The 17,878-nt window shown below is 36.7% G+C and overlaps 1 protein-coding gene across 1 annotated transcript in view; it reads left to right on the top strand.

The window, feature by feature from the left end:
* Positions 1–17,878, top strand: part of LOC145261154 (acid sphingomyelinase-like phosphodiesterase 3b) — a 271,422-nt gene that overhangs the window by 229,788 nt on the left and 23,756 nt on the right. Inside the window, exon 3 of the mRNA XM_080119464.1 lies at positions 17,451–17,701. Within this exon, the coding sequence (XP_079975590.1) occupies positions 17,451–17,701 (251 nt within the window). The remainder of the gene's footprint in view (positions 1–17,450; positions 17,702–17,878) is intronic.

The following is a 17,878-nucleotide window of genomic DNA, read 5'->3' as shown; positions in this document are numbered from 1 at the left end:
GTGAAAGAGAAATTTTTCTAGACTGAGGCAATGCTTATTTTTTGTCCCAATTCCCCACATTATTTTCACACATGTTATCGTTGACCTTCTTTTGAGTACAATTGATTTTTTTTTTCGGGTGGAGTTTTTTTTTTTTTTTTTTTTTTGTTTTTTTTAACTTGGGGGACTTAAATTTCGGAATGAGCTTTTTATTAAATCTCATTTCAAAAATATCTATTATATCAGATGAAAGCTGATATGAAAACATGATGCACTGCCAGTAGTGCTGGATGATCGCGATAATATGAACAATGTGTTGAGCCAAGGATCACATGAAAATAAATGAACAAGAGATGAGCTTGCCTCTTTGTCTGTTGTATGATACGAACATATTCCTTATCATAGAATTCGCATCACTTAACGTTTTTATTAACGGGGTGGGGTGGAGAAAGGGATATATAGTCGTGCCATTTATGTATTTGCATGAACCACGCCCTTTCAACATGACAAATTTTCATTCCTTTTCATAACTTCTCCACTTCATTTCTGTGGTCAGTAGTAAATGCCATCATTTCACAAAATTCTTAATGTTAAATTAGAGTTCAGCAGTGTTGGTCTGGAGGTGACCTGGACCTATAATCTGTGACAGTATATCATTTCAGACGAAAGCTAAGATCATGAACACATGATGTACGGCCAGTAGTGCTCGATGGTCTCGATCGTGTCAGATTGACAAAACATTGGGAAAAAGCCTTACAGTTTTTTTCTTTTTAAATTAACATATGAATAATGTGTTGAGAGAAGTGAATGGATCACTTGAGAATAAATGAAGAATGGATGAACTTACCCCTTTGTATACTGCATGATATGAACGCACTTCTTATCATGCGATTCGCATCATCTATAGTCGTGCCATTTATGCATTTGCATAAACCATGCATAATGAGTGATGTGAACAGAATAAATTTGTAAAGCAAATTAATGTAGCGTTCGACCTTCTTCAGGTGCATTTTTTTTTTTTTTAACTTAGGAATCTTTGTGAAAACTGAACCATTTATTTAGGTATTTATTTGCTTCCCCACGAAAGCAAATTAGACACAAGGTCGTTTTTAATGTGGGGTAAAACCAGCTCCCCTAAAACAAGGGCAAAAAGGGGGCACTCTGGCATTATCTAAAAAAAAAAAAAAAAATAGTAATTGTCTTAGCATGAAGGGTTTCCCCTACATTGACTAAGGACCAATTAACTTAAGTGAAGCATCAAAACAGACACTACACTTTGCTCCTGGCTCGTTTATTTAACCTTACTTCAAACGATGTATATCATATCAGATGAAAGTTAAGATCATCAACATATCTGATGTACTTGTGGAGGTATCTGGTGTTGCCTGGGTGTGAAGAGGTTTTATAGTAAGTGGATTGAGCAATAGAGCCCTAACAAAAATTAATTTTTATTCTAAAAAAAAAAACAAAAAACAAAAAGAAAATAGCCGCAGTAGCCAGGCTTGAACCTGTGACGTGAAGGAGGTGAAAACAAAAGCCAACCGTTTAGCCTTTGTGCCCACCATGACAAACGCCGTCAGCGGGTTTCAAAATAAGGTTAGTCATTGTAAGTCATATGATGACTTTGCAAAACTATTGAAGAAAAAAGTGACCCCGCCTTTTAAAAAAACGGCCCAGTTGATGGTGAAGGAATGAATGTTTTTGGCCAATTTTTAGATATTATTCAGCAGAGAGACAAAGTTTTCAAATGATACTAATTTTGTCAGTGTTGGTCATGCGTGTCGAAAGTTTTAGCGAGACATACAAACACTAACAGATGTTTGAGATTTATATTATACTAGAGGGGGTACCCGGCGTTGCCCGGGTGTTTGTAGGTGTATGTATGGGGGGGGGGGAATTAATAACCCTGCTCAAATATTATAAAAAAGACGATGTAAAAAAAAAAAAAACCAAAACGGAAAAAAAGATGGCATAAATAAACCTGTGTTTGGGGGAGGGGTAAACTAAAGAATAAGCGAAGTAATAAAAAAAAAAAAAAAAAAACGTTGCCCGGGTGTTTAAAGGTGTAAAAGAAAAAAAATAGTTAAGGTCGGGAAGAGGGATTGAACCCGGAAAGCCTTGACGACGCACGCGGAGGTGGAGACCAAAGCCAACTACTTAACCGTCTCAACTACGAGTGAGAGTAATTTATTAGCGTGTTAAGTTAAGGCTTATAAAGCTAGTAAAAGAGGTTTGATTGACAGGAAGACACTAAATGAGGTCATCGCGGTATCGTTATTTTTAGCTTTCACTTCCCGCCAGATGATGGTGGGAAGGGGGGAAAGCAGTGCGCGAAAGCCGAGAACACAACGTTTTAATTTCACTGTATTTATACTTAAATGCAGGATAAACAATGGACATAGCGAAACAGCGCGAATCTCATAAAAGTCGACGTAAATAAATCTAGAGACGACTCGCGTTCTCAATTCCTAGATATTATTATATAGGACCCATGTACACAGTTTTAAGCGATAGTAACGACCCCGGGAGCGCGTGCGAAAGAAGCCTTTTGAAGACATACACGAAATGCCACACACATTTTGCCTTTTATATATATAGACTAGCGGGGGGGTACCTGGCGATGCCCAGGTGTCTTGAGGTAAATCAAAACTCCGGGGGGGGGGTTAAATAATAAAATAAATGTTTTGGTAGGTAAGTATGAGAATCGAACCCGTACTCTTGAGTTGAAAATTAATGTGTGAAAAAAAAAACCCCTGCTACGTTAACCATTGACCCACGGCGACAACAATGTTAAGCAGGTTATTTAACTATAAAAAGAGGCCTGCGCAATAAAAGTTAACTCTGCTGCTTCCATTTGACCTAATTAAGAAGGTCAAATAAAAGTCACACAGCGTTTGGGTTTGATAACCCAAATTTAACTGTTTCTTTCCCCAACAGATGTTGGGGAGGAGTGTCTGATCAAAGCTGATTGCTTCTGGACGTTTTTCCCAGTGCAATGCTGAGAAGAAGTCGTTTGAGTTTAGTTTCACATATTTATACTAAAAAGCCCAATCAATACGTGAGAAGCCAAAATAGCAATAATTTTGTAAAAATCGACGTAAATAAATCTATACGCTACGCGCTTTTCTAATTCCTAGATATTATTATATAGGACCCATATACACAGTTTTAAGTGATAGTAACAACCCCGGGAGCGCGTGCGAAAGAAGCCTTTTGAAAACATACACGAAATGATCACACACATTTTGCCTTTTATATATATAGAAGAAGAAGATAGAGAAGACTTGTAATGCTTGATGGTCTCGAGTGTGTCACAGCCTTTTAGAATAATACAATGGGAAAATGGTTGAGTGATGTTCACAAATTAAAATAACTAATATTTTAGTGAAAAGGAAGCTGACACCCATATTGTCTATAGTTAAATAGAAAAACTTTGAAGCATATGGATACAAAAAAGGAAATAATTAATATATTACAATCATGCTAGATAAAAACCAAATTTCCTGGCATCTGTTTGATGGCTTTTAGAAACTGACTTCCAAACAAACCAGGCTTCTTAATCTAGTAGGTGATGCCCTTTTCTCTTCTCTGCAGCCTCTTTCTCACAGGAGAGACGTTGCGAGCCTGCTCCTGTTCTATTGCTATTTCCATAGCAAGTGTTCGAATGAGCTCTAGTCTATATTCCCCCCTCCCTCACCAGTCCTGCACAAAAAACACTCTTCCAACCACTATCAATAAATTTCCCCACTCTCTATTGTTGCCTAAATCTAAACATGAATTCTATGAACAAAGCTTCTATCTAGAACTGCTCACCTGTGGAACTCAATTCCGGTGGTCTGCTTTCCAGCTGAAGTCCAACGTAAACAAGTTCTTGTTCAGCCATCTTCGTAAATGATCGAATTATACCAAAACCAAATTACTTCTAAAAATGATTATTACATAACTGTCCCAATGACTACAATACACACATTACCCCTTATCCTCGAGTGGTCTACAGCAGGCATGTCAAACTCAGATCCCCTCGGGGCCACAGGAATCAGTTTGTGTTGACCGCACCCCTACAATATTAATCAAAGTCGTTAAATAAAAATCATTGCTGAATATGTTTCTTTTACCGGTAATTTAGGAACATGCAATAGTTTGGTCATATTCAAGAATGCAAGTTAAATGTACTTGTAGTTTAACAAAAGAATATAACAAAGGAAATTAGCATGACATATAAATCTGTTCTTTATTTCGATATAACGAAAATTTAAAAAGCAACATACATAGCCAACATGTATTTGAATGCAACAAATGCAATGCACATAAATTATAATAATTCAAAATGAACATTTATTATCAAGTACTCAAACATGGTTCGTGTTTTGTCCTACGGTTTGACACCTCTTGTTCTTGACAAGCTTTGGTTTCTCTGGCTGAAGTTTCTGTGTATTTCTGAGCTTTACAAGAAAAGATAAGTGTTTGTCAGTCAACCTAGTTCTCTGAGAAGTCTTTATTAATTTCATGAAGGAAAATAATTGTTTGCACAAATAGGTGGAACCAAACATTGCCTCAATCCACGTGACAAACTTACTGAAATTTATAAACCTTTTCGGAAGGTATGAAAAGAAATCAGGTATTCCCACTTTAAAATACTTTGCCCTGAATAAAGAATCTGACTGCATTTCTAACAGTTCCATTTATAGGCTTTCTTCTGTCTTAGTAACATCAAAAGTAAACCGCGCTGTGAATAATGCAAACTCTTGCTCAAAATATGAGAAATCATGGAATCTTTTTTGAAACTCCTTTGACAATGATTCCAGGTGACTGTCATACTTGGCAAAACTTAGTGCTGACTTAGTACTATTTTTTAGCTTTTTGCACGTAGGAAAATGAATTAAATTTTCATTTGAGACTTGTAACTTCCATAATCTCAACTTTGTAATGCAACATTTGACGTCATGATACAACTGAGTGATGAGCTTGTTTTTACCTTGTAATTTCAAATTGAGATCGTTTAATTGTGCTGTAATATCCACGGAAAAAGCCAGACCCTGGAGCCAACTTTCATCTTTGATTTCATCAGTGTTTCCACCTTTCATCTCCAAAAAAGTGATTATTTTTTGTCTTAACAAATAAAATCTTTTCAACACTTTGTGACATGACAACCAGCGTACATCTGTGTAGAATGGAACATTGGTGAAGTGCTTATCCATATCTTCTAACAACTGGTTGAATTGACAGTGGTTGAGAGAACGACCTCTGTCTTTATGACTAAACTAGGAGGTGACTGGTTTGCAGTAGACAGAACAGTTTCCGATGGTTGAATTGACGGTGACTAAACTAAGCACATGATCCAATTTTAAAATCTTTGTGCACAAATTTTGTTTATGAATAATACAGTGTAAATGTGGAAATGACAAATCCGGATGTAAATTCTTTATTTTTGCTTTGTAACTTGGCAGCAACACCATTATGTCTGCCAACCATATTTGCTGCACCATTAGTAGACAAGCATACAAGCTTGCTCAAATCTAAATCATATTCATGCAGAACCCGTTCAACGTTCTCAAAGATGTCCTGGCTTCTTGCAGCGTCATGGATAGGGATTAGTTCAATCAGTTCTTCATAAGTGTTGAATTTATTGGTCACAGGCCCTGATGAAGACCGCAAGCTGTGCTATCCCAGTGATATCGATAGCCTCATCAATTGCAATTAAAAACTGTTCAAATCTTAGATGCAGCCTTCAACTGTTGCTTCAAATCACTTGACATTTCATCAATCCATTCAGCAACAGTGTTCCTTGTGAGGGAAATATTTTTGAACAAGTGTGCTTTTTCCAGACACACAACTTCAGCCGTTTTTATAAGGCATTGTTTCACAAAATCTCCTTCGGTGTGGGATTTCCCATGCATCGCTATCAATTGACGGAGTTCATAGCTTGCAGTAACGGAAGCGACATTTATTTTCTGACTTTTTGTAAAAGGCGGCCTGGCCTGTTGCTGTGTCAAGTTAACCGTTAATTCTTTGAGCATTGAAACACGCATGGGGTCTTCATATTTATTATAAGACAGATGGTTTGTTTCATAATGTCTTTGCAGGTTATACGCCTTCGGAATAGAAATATAGTTATTGCAAATTAAACAATGTATATTTCCATTCACTTTTGTGCAAAAATACTGTAGTTCCCATTTTTCTTGAAACACTCACCTTTCTTTTTTTCTTAGTCGCAGAAGCACTAGCCATTTTAAAAACGATGTGCAATCTAGAAAATTAAAAAGTCAAAATAAAATCAAACACAACGAAAAATATTTATAAAATATCAATAAAAGCAGTTATCACAAAGGAACCTGACCCCTGCACAGTATTACCCGATTCATATTTTTAGTTATAAAAGTCAATTTTGATAAAAAAGTACACAATAGTAAAAAGCAATATAGATATAGGGCCTACACGGCAGGATACGTAAAAGTAGATAGAATAAATACAGAATAAGAGGTGTGTTCAAAGAATAGTTAAAATTTCTTATCTATCTTTGCTTTGGAAAATTTATTCTTTACATTATAACCATCAATGAAAGGCTTAGAACGTCACGGGCACAACATTTTTTTTCTTTTTTTGATTTATCACTTCATGAAGACAATTTGCTTATCGACAGGTTTATTGAAAATAGAAGGTAAAAGCTGAAAAGGAAAGAAAAAAGAGAAATACGGTGACAAGTGGGCAAGAGAGAGAAGCGGGAAATACTTAAAAGTCCAAGACAATGAAAATGTGATTCCAAATAACGATTTGAAGAAATAGAAAGTCAATAAATTCTGTAAAAAAAAAAAAAAAAAAAAAAAAATGCTATTTGTTTCTTTGAGGGCCCACTGAAGCTAATTTTCCGGTGATAAAGCAAAAAACATGTAAAATTGTCTGTGGGGCCGCAATTCTGCTTCCTGCAGGCCGCATGCGGCCCACGGGTCGCATGTTTGACATGCCTGGTCTATAGGCCTTGATATGTGGTGACTCCTTTGCTATATAAAAAAAAAAAAAAAAAACACGGTTAGGTCAGGTCTATTTATCCCTCTTTCTCTCAGGTACATTTTTATCATTTTTTCCAATGTTTTCCTGGGCCAAAAGCGAACATAGTATGTCCTTTATGGGTGCCTGCAGAAACCATGACTTTGTGATAGACTAAAAAGCTCCTCAAAAGATAGATTTACATTCCTGTTGATGCTATTCAGCTCTAGAATAAAGTCTCCTTGCATTTTCCATTGTTCAAATTAGAATAGATTTAGTCCTTGGAGCTGCTTTTAAATGAATGGCTCTCGTCTTGGGGGGAGGCCTCATGTTTTGATAAGCTTCTGGGCTTGACCTTTACTCCTGATCTGAAATGGAACACGTACATCAAATCTGTTGTCAAGGCTGCTGGAAAAATGGTGGGATCCTTCTATCAATTCAGTAAATATCCCACTGCTGATGCAATTCTCTATCTATATAAGAGCCAGGTATGTCCAAAGATGGAGTACTGTTGCCACATCTGGGCAGGAGCTGCTAGAAAGGACTTGTCCTGCCTTGATAGAGTTCAAAATAGACTTTGTAGCCTCGTAGGAGATGTCCTTTTCTTTTCTCTGCAACCTCTATTTCACTAAAGAGATGTTGCGAGTTTGTGTCTGTTGTATCCTTATTTTCATGGTAAGTGCTCGACTGAGTTTCAATCTATGGTTCCCCCTCGCTAAACTTTCACAAGAAACGCTCGTCTAGCTGAAAACACTATCAATAATTTCCCCTCCACTCGTTATCTGTGCTTAAACCTATACATAGATTCCATGAACAAAGCTTCTTTCTTAGAACTGTACGCCTATGGAATTGTTTTCTGTTTTCCTGCTTTTCAGCTGACTACAATCTGTCTTCAAGTCCAATGTAAACAAGTTCTTGATGAGCCGTTTCTGCTTAAGTTAACAAGTTTACCGAATTCCCATTTCTAACGATTACTATATTGTCCAATTGACTACTGTACACTTTACCCCTTATCCTCGAGTGGTCTTGGGCCTGGATAAGTGGTGATGCGTTTGTAAAAAAAAAAAAAAAAGAAAAAAAAAAAAAAAAAGCGTGTACTATCACCGTCCTAGTTATTAACAGTTGAACACGCTCCAGGTGTATGATATCTTTTGTAGATAAAGATTCGTTGTTTAGACCGTGTAATCAAAAATGAGTCGTACCATTATTATTTAATCTCTCGTCAAAAAGAGCAAGTGGTAATTCAAATAACCACATCTTGCACTTTAAAATTGACATTATAAAATGAAAAACATTATTCGATACAAAACAATTGACACATATGAACTCGTTTTTACACAGACAAAACTATAGCAGACATTTCTAGAGGTCTGTGTAAGAATAGATTGAATCTGTTCTCTATTTTTTCAACACATCCTAAACAGCTTCTATGCTGTTACCATGCAGCCCAAACGAATAACAAAGGTCTATGTAAAAGTAACTTTGATCTGTTATCAACTGGAGAATAGCGGAAAGTATATTGTCAGTGCCTTTTTCAACTTGTCCTGTACTGATTTTTATGTTTTTAATATGGCTACAGAACAACCAAAGCAATAACAAAGTTTCTGATTTTTTTTTTTTTAGATGAGGATTGATAATGTGTATTGTTTTTATTATTAGCAAGGATCTATGGCGTAACGGATAAAGTACTAGGTTGAATTCAGTTGTATGACACTCTTCTGGATATATTATTTAATTAATTAGAATTCATTATTAAGATGAGTATTATTTATTCATTTGTTTATCGCGGATTATTATCCTCATCTTTTTCACAACGTTTCGGCCAACTATTCCTCTAGCCTTCATCAGGTGGTAACTGTGACGGGATAGGAACTTTAAATCTTCTAACTGCATTCTCAGCAATTACTACCCTTCGGGGCCTGTGGCGCTGTGGATAGAGACATTGAATCTCTATGGTTCCATTGTCTGAAGATGACCGTTTCAATCCTACCCAAAACGGGCCAGAGGCTTAGTTGACCAGAAACGTGGTGAGATAAAAAACAACTATGAAAGACAGTAATTGCTGAGAATACAGTTAGGAGATTCGGAGTTCCTATCCTGTGATGGTTACCACCGGACGAAGGTCAGAGAAATAGTTGGCTAAAACATTGTGAAACAACAACTAAAAGATTAGGATAATAGTCCACAATAAATTAATTCTTCTGGATGTAGAATGTTCACTCCTTGGTCCAGTTAATATGGATGTAATTTTGAATTACTTAAGAGATTCACAGATCATGACTGACTGAACGAGAGCATGCTACCCCTACAGATTAAATAAAGAATTACATTTGAAATTCCTGTAGTGTTCCCTGGAATCTGCGTGGCAACAAGTCTCCCCAGATTTCCAGTAGTTCCCACCTCTTTAATAACCTTTTGTACATGACTTTGTGTTATTGCAACAACTGCTTGTCATTGACTTCTTTTTGGCACTGGTATTTTGATTGGGAATAATCCTCTCCAACGTCCCAGTTCTCTTTGCACTCATCCAGTGGAAGTCTGGTTAGTGCTTTCTCTCCTTGGTCTTTCCATTTTACTTGATCTTTCATGACTATTGGGTGTGATACCAATCGATATCAACACTGCAGTTAAAAAAAAAAAAATAGACTTTTGTCAGATAAATGACATTATTGAGAGTGGCACCTAACAAATAGTGAAATAGATTATGTTCTTACTTTACTTTATGTATTAGATATATTCTATTCTTAATTTCTCATTATTCATGTACACGTTATTCATTGATTCATTTTAACAAGACCTCAGCTGACCATGCTGAGATCTTATCGAGATTGGAATGCAGTTGGAGTAAGCCTTGTCAGACTGCTCGAAAGTGTTTGCATAAATAATATTCATCGAGATTGTATTGAATTATTACTAAATCTTTTATTGAAAACTAGCAGGGCTACTCGGCATTGCCTGGGATAAAAAAATGTATAACCTCTATTCCTCTCTCTTTCTTTTCCTCTCTCTCTCGTTTCTTTCCCTCCTCCTTTCTCTCTCTTCTTCACCTAGTCCATTCTTCTTTCTGGAGACACATAAGCAAACACATACACATCCAACAAATTATTCTAAGGGGAATAACTCTGAAAAAAAAAAGTGTTACTTCATTATAGTTAGTTGTTGAAAAACATTGTGATAATATTAAAAGATATGGGCTTGTCTTGATAACGTTAAATGATGCATATAGTTATTTAACCTCCAAATAATTAATTTTTTTTTTCAACTTTAGATATTATACATCTGGGGTATGATCAATTAAATAAATATCAACTTTGTGCGTGTTTATTGTATACTTTTCAAGTTTTAGCCGGATATGCTAACAGACATTTGCACATTATAAATTAGTTACTTTCACTAATTTCCATCAAAAAATCTAGTACACTTCGATATGTATATTAGATTTTTTTGATGGAAGCTAGTAAAAATAACTTTAACAGTGTTATGACAATGTACTTCCTATTTATATATGCCTGTATTTTCTCTCTCTCTCTCTCTCTCCCCCCCTCTCCCACGCATACCCAAGTATCTTTTTCTAATATTATTCTGTCATTGTCCTTGTCATTTTTTTTATAAACATTAGCGTCCGAGTGGGTTTATCAGCAAAGGATAATGTTTGTACATCCGTCAGTAAGTTAAATTGTAACACACATAATTATCGTGAATGTCGAAGTTTGTCATCACATCAGATTCTATAGTTGGCATTGGTTTCCCTGATATTTTTCTAGTCAGAATTATTTCTAGAAAGACATCAGGTACTTACGGGAGAGACCACATGAAACTTACCAATGTCCTAAGTAAAAGTGATTTTTGTGAATCAAACGGGACTTCAACTTTGGACACTTAGGTCGTCAGTCCATGTCGTTAACCACTAGACCACCGTCTCACCTCCCAGTTTCGAAGTTTTTTTGTTTTTTATATTTTTGCTGTAGCCTTGTAGTCCGGTAATAATCAAGGCAAACACAGTGGTATAGTTAACAAAAATGTATTAGCAAAAGTATGTTTCAAAAATACACGTCATGATTCTAGGTGGCATAACTACCTCTAATCACAGTATTTACTTCCATCCCACCACAGGAAGATGTGAAGCTGGGTAAAATAAAGCCAGTCCTCTTAAAGGAGGAGTACTCTAGCCTATTAAAAATTGCCTGGGAAGCCCTGTCAGCATGCTCTAGCAGAGGTGCCTCAAGCAGTAAGCAATAAACTTACTCCACCCAAAAAACTGGAGGCAAGAACTGGAGGGTGGACCTTCTAGGTACTATCCAGAACGAATTTCTCAGCTGGCCAGATAAAATGCCACTAAAATGACCTAGTTCCTAACGGACTGATTGTCGAGGTCAAAACCTTGACTGGCAGTTGATCACAAGCAACACTAAAAGATAGTGTAAGGCACTAATAATTTGTTAAATGCAAGTATATTTATAGTCTCTGGATGAGTCCATTATTCTTAATAACGGCTTCAATGACTCTATGACTCATTTGTGGTGAATAAAAATAAAAACAATGTAAAAATATTCTTGGTCTTGTATACATCTTAGCATTCACATCACTTGACTAGTTTTCACTAAACTTGGTCAAAATATTGGTAGAACTGTTTTTTTTTTCTTTCAAAACATATATGAATGAATACAAAACTACATCGCCATCTTTTTAAGATGACAGCTATTTGAAAATAATTCTGACTCGGACAGAGTATTTCTCAGAAGGAACTAAATTGGATTACATTTTATTACCAACATGGTGCAATGATCTGATTTAAAATAAAAAACTAAAAAAAAACTAAAGAATCAGTTATTAATTCTGTAGAAAGTTATCGATGAGAAGGAAATGATAAAGAGACTGACTTGACTATATATTAGATATATTACAAAAACTTGGATATTATCTTGATTGCATGTTATCATGCACACTTTTTATATGTATATGACTTTTTGATGGTATAATCACATTGACACATTAGTCCTCAGTAGATCACCAGTTAAGCAACGTTGAGTCTTGCGAATACTTGATTGGTGACCATTTTGGAGTACCCGGCACTGTAAGAGGATGTCCACACTTTTGGTAGCTTTTGCAGCCTAACTGGCCTCTAGTTGTCTCAACCTTGTCCTGCTGGTTGAAACGAGAGAATGAGGTTTGCTCTGCGCAAACCAGCTTTACTTTAAACAAACTCCCAATTCATCTCATTCATCATACCTGGTATGATCAGATAGTTTTTGTCGTTTTGATGGACGAACTCTATCTAGATGAGATAGGTAAATGACAATAATAACAAATAGTAATATCACACTTATACCCTATCATGGCTGACTGAACGAGAACAGTATACCCCCAGGTTCAATTTGAAATTTCATGTAGATTCCCAAGTTCAAAAAGATGCGGAAGAAAATTCAAAACGAGACTCCTTATTTGACACAACCTTCAAGCTGGTTCAACGTCACCTCATCGAGACCTGATATTGAGCAGGTATTTAAACCTTAACACACAACGTGATCGTAAATAATATAATTAACACTTCTATCTAGTCATGGCTGATTGGAACAAGAACAATATACCCTATTGATTAAAAAAAGAAAAAGGGGGGGTAGTTCGAAATTCCATATATATTTTCATTTTTGATATAAAAATTACCAAGTTCGAAAAATGTGTTAGAAAATTCAAAATGAAACTCCTTCTTTGGCAATACCTGCAGGCTGGTCTAATATTATGTCGCAGTTCTGATATTGATAAAGTGTCTGACTTTACTTTATATATTTTGATATACACTGTTCTTAATCTCTCGTGATTCATGTCCAGCTTAATACATCGATTCATTTCAAAAAGGTCTGAGCCAATCATGCTGAGATATTATCAAGATTAGAGCGCAGTTGAATGAAGGCTTTTCAGACGACTCAAAAATGTTTATGTAAATAATAATAATCTCAATTGTATTGAATTGTTGCTAAATCTTTTATTAATGACACGTCCTAGATTTCTGATAACGGTCAGCGAAAGAAGTAACTTTAGCAACGTTATGACAACACACTTCATTGTCGTGAATTTCTAAAGCAAACACTTTAGAAGTTTACTAGCCTGGGTGCCCGGGTGTTTGTTGGTGTATGTTGTGTTGAGCAAAAAAAAAAATAGTTGTAGTAGGCAGACAGGCAGGCTTGAACCCGTGACGCGACGGCAGAAAAAAAAGTGGAGGTCTGTGTGAGGGTGTTGGTTGAGCAAAAAAAATAAATAAATAAATAAAAATGTGACACGTTAGCTGCTGCGCCCATCATCAAACCAAAAGTGATGTAGGTTCGAATTAAAGCTAGACAATCGAAAAGACGCGAATACTTTCGAAAATATCGGCGAAAAAAGCAACCCCCCTCCCTGTAGAAAAGTGCTCACTTGAGGGTGAAGGAATCAATGCTTTTGGCCAATTTTTCGATATTTGTCATCCAAAGGGTCGAGCTTCAAGATGATACCAATCTCGTGAAAATCCGTTGCCTTTGTCAAAAGTTTTTGAGAAACATGCATACAAACAAACATACATATATACATACATTTAAACAGACAGGTGAAATTTATATCATAGATGTTTTGGATCACATTTGTTTTTTGTTTATTTGTGTACAGCGTAGTATTGATATCACCTGATTAATCGTCACCAAACTTGGTTAAAGTACAGGTGATGGTCTTCTTAGCCTTAGAATTGATTTAATTTTGGAATATTTAAGTCCAAGGTTTTTGTCATTTCAACGGACAGACTCTATCTAGATGGAAGAAAGACTCTATCTTGAGAGAAGAAGGGTGAATGACAATAATCACAAACAGTAATATAATTAACAGATTTACTTCATTATAGCTGACTGAACGAGAACAATACATCCACATAGATTTAAAAAAAAAGAAAAAAAAAGGGGGTTCAGTAAAAAAAAAATGTGAAGAAAATTCAAAATGAAAACTCCTTATTTGACACGACATTCAGGCTGGTTCATCACCTCATCCAGTCCTGATATCGAGCAGGTTTTTAAACCTTAGCAGGCGACATGATCATAAATAATATCATAGTTAACCCTTCTACCCAGTCATGGCTGATTGAACAAAAACAATATATCCTATTGATTTTTAAAAAAAAAAAAAGGGGGGGGGTAGTTCCAAATTCCATATATATTTCCAGATTTGACAAAGATTCCCACGTTCCAAAATAGTAATAGTTACTCTTTTGGTTATAAGTTTCTTCCTTTCAATAAATAAACTCGCTACTTGGCTCACATTGTAGCCAGTGAAGTCTCATCTTATATGACCTTCTCTGAAGATTTAGATCAGTCAAGTTTTACATGCTATTTATTTTTGTTGTTTGCTTCGATTTAGACAGGGGTTACGATGCATGCCTGTTTTTCCATTTCCCCTTTCTTGACTAGGAAGTTGGTGGTGGTGTAACATTGTCTGGCTTGGGCATTAAATGACAACTCATGTGCATTTGTAGCCATGACGTCACAGAATGTAATCTATATATAAATAACGGCTTTTTTCACATACCCTGAAAAACACCCAGGCAACGCCGGGTACCCCTCGCTAGTCTATATATATAAAAGGCAAAATGTGTGTGACCATTTCGTGTATGTCTTCAAAAGGCTTTTCTCGCACACGGGTCCGATGTCGTTACGATCGCTTACAACTGTTTATATGGGTCCCAAATAATAATATGTACGATTTGGGAAAGTGCGTCGCATCTAGATTTATTTACGTCGACTTTTACAAAATTATTGCTATTTTGGCTTCTGGCGTGTTGATGAGGCTTTTTCGTATAAAAAGCGAAACTAATTCAAAGTTAGCAACGAACAACGTTCTCGGCATTTTGCCGGGAAATGTCCAGAAGCAATCAGCTTTGATCAATGTTGTGCATCAGACAATTGTTATTTAATCTGGACAATTGGGAGCTGGTTCCCCTCCCTCCAACATCTGTTGGGGGAAAAAACAAAAACAGTCAAACTTGGGTAAACAACTGCGTGACTTCTATTTGACCTTCTTAATTAGGTCAAATGGAAGCAGCAGAGTTAACTTTTATTGTGCACGCCTGTTTTTATAGTTTAATAAATAAATTCAAACCTGGGTATGTTGTATGTATGTCGCGGTGGCCTAATCGAAAAATTGGCCAAAAACATTCATTTTTTTCATCCTGAAATCAACACTTTTCTACGGCGGGGGGTCAACAAAAACCGTCCTCTCATGATGAGATCGGTTCTACACATGTGTCAGATGACGTCATGACCTGATTTAGTTTAAATATTTGAAGAACTGATAAAATTTCATGTACGTTGTGTTAGCTCAGTTGATTAGAGCGTTGGTTCATTATCTAAACGTTTTGGGTTCGAATCGTGGTGTAAGATGTCTTTTTTTTTCCTTTTTTTTTCGATTTTTTAAAATTTTAATATTGAAGCAGTGTTATTTAAGCCATTTTGCACGTAAAGTTCGTTTTTAGGTTTTTTTTTTTTTTACTTTGCTTATTCTTAGGTTTTCATTAGCACCCCCATCCCCGACCGACCACACACACCCAAAAACACCCGGGTACCCACCGATTTTTTAAATTTTAATATTTATTATTATTTAAGCAATTTTTCACGTTTTTTTATGTTCTTATTTTTCAGATTTTTTAAAGCAGTTTTAACGTTCGTTTTTCTGTTTTCTTGTTTGTTTTTGTTTTTTCGATTTTTACATTTAACATCGTTCATTTGCCTTACGTTAGTTTTTTTTGTGGTTTTTTTTTTCGATGTTTTGATTAACCCCCCCCCCCCCGGGTTAACCCCCCCCGCTTCGTTTTTGTTTTCTTTTTTTACTTCGCTTATTCTTAGGTTTTCATTAACACCCCCACCTGACCACACACACCTCCAAACACTCGAGCAACGCCGGATACCAACCCCCACCCCACTAGTCTATATATATAGAAATGGCAAAATGTGTGTGACCATTTCGTGTATGTCTCGCAAAGGCTTTTCTCGCACACTGTCCCGGGGGGGGAGGGGGGTACTATTGCTTAGAAGTGTTTATATAGGCCGTAGATAATAATATCTAGGATTTGAGAACGCATGTAGCGTATAGATTTATTTACGTCGATTTTTACAAAATTATTGCTGTTTTGGCTTCTCGCATGTTGATTGGGCTTTTTCGTATAAAAAGTGAAACTAATTCAAAGTTAAGAAGTTCTCGGCATCGCGCTGGGAAACGTCCAGAAGCAATCAGCTTTGATCAATGTTGTATATCAGACAATTGCTAATCAATCTGGAAAATGGGGAGCTGGTTTCCCCCTCCCCAACATCTGTTGGGGAAAAAAAACAATCAAATTTGGGTAAACAAACCCAAAGGCTGGCTCGCAGCAAAAGTTAACTGCATGACTTCTATTTGACCTTCTTAATTAGATCAAATGGAAACTTTTATTGCGGACACCTGTTTTTAATAGTTAAATAAATAAATTCAAAAATGTCTCTGTTGTATGTCGCAGTGGCCCAATGGTTAACGTCGCACAGTTTTTTGTTTTTTTTTTCACACTTTAATTTCCAACTTTTGCCTCGTTTCGATCCTCACACTCACCTACCAAAACTTTTTTTTTTATTTTAGTTTAGTTTGATTTACCCAAAACCACACACACCTAAAAACACCTGTGCATCGCTGGGTACCCCCCGCTAGTACATATATAGATAGGAAAGGGGGGGGCAAAGAGAAAAAAAAGGAAAAGACACATAGTGATTGAGAAGTTATGTTCTACAAGCATGCAAGTATCTTCCTCTTACCCTTTCCAAAGCAAGTCTGACAGCTGTGTCTGGTGGCGTGTGTTGGGGGCCACCTGTGTCTGGTGGCGCGCGTTGGGGGGGGGCCCACCTGTGTCTGGTGGCGCGCGTTGGGGGGGGGGCCACCTGTGTCTGGTGGCGCGCGTTGGGGGGGGGCCACCTGTGTCTGGTGGCGCGCGTTGGGGGGGCCACCTGTGTCTGGTGGCGCGCGTTGGGGGGCCACCTGTGTCTGGTGGCGCGCGTTGGGGGGCCACCTGTGTCTGGTGCTGCGCGTTGGGGGCAGCTGATGTGACAGTCAATTAAAAAGAACAACAATGTTACAGGGGGTCATGGTGCCATCGGTTGTGGAATTCAGCTCATTTTCCACTTATTTTTACCATTGGCCACTCACATCTTTGAATATTGTGCAAAAATAAGACATGATATTCAAAAATAGAAAATCTGGGGTAAACCGAATAGTGCTGCAGATAAACATTTTGCTAAATAAAAGTCTTACCCATATTTTTCTTTTAAGCTCCAGAAAACCTCAACACACTTTTTGAAAACTAAAAAAACTCTTCCTATACAGACTTGTTCAGAAGTTGCTAACATCTTTGATCTATGATGAAGACTGTTTGAAACAAACGTGATAAAGAAAACTTTTTCTAGAAATGCACAGACTTATCTAACTAAATATCGTTTGATTTCTACTTTCAGGGACAGTATACCTCATATAAAAAACTCCGACAACAGCATGAAGAAAGTTTACGAAGTGATCGCAAACATGACACACTTGCTCAAGGAAGTTTTTGACAACGTGACCATCTATCCTACTATTGGTAACCACGATGCGTTTCCGTCCAATCAAATACCAGCTGATGAGGGCAGAGACTATTATGACCAACTGCTGAAAGCGAGTCATTGGAATATTCTGCTGAAACCTGAAGACCAAGACCAGTTTCTAAAAGGTAAAGAATTCGATTAGAATTTGATTGAAGAAAAAAGTTACAACAAAATTTGGTAATGGAAAATTTATCCAAATCTTATTTCAAAGTATTCATGCTGTTTTTGTTTGCTTGTTTTTTACTTGGGAGTCGCCACTTATCAAAGGCCACTCGAGGATAAAGGTTAATTAATGTAAAGTG

The sequence above is a fragment of the Euprymna scolopes genome, chromosome 37, assembly GCF_053919585.1.
Source record: "Euprymna scolopes isolate OS-2025 chromosome 37, ASM5391958v1, whole genome shotgun sequence".
Taxonomy (NCBI): domain Eukaryota; kingdom Metazoa; phylum Mollusca; class Cephalopoda; order Sepiida; family Sepiolidae; genus Euprymna; species Euprymna scolopes.
The sequence above is the reverse complement of the archived record's forward strand: the minus strand, read 5'-3'. Positions and strand labels throughout refer to the sequence as shown.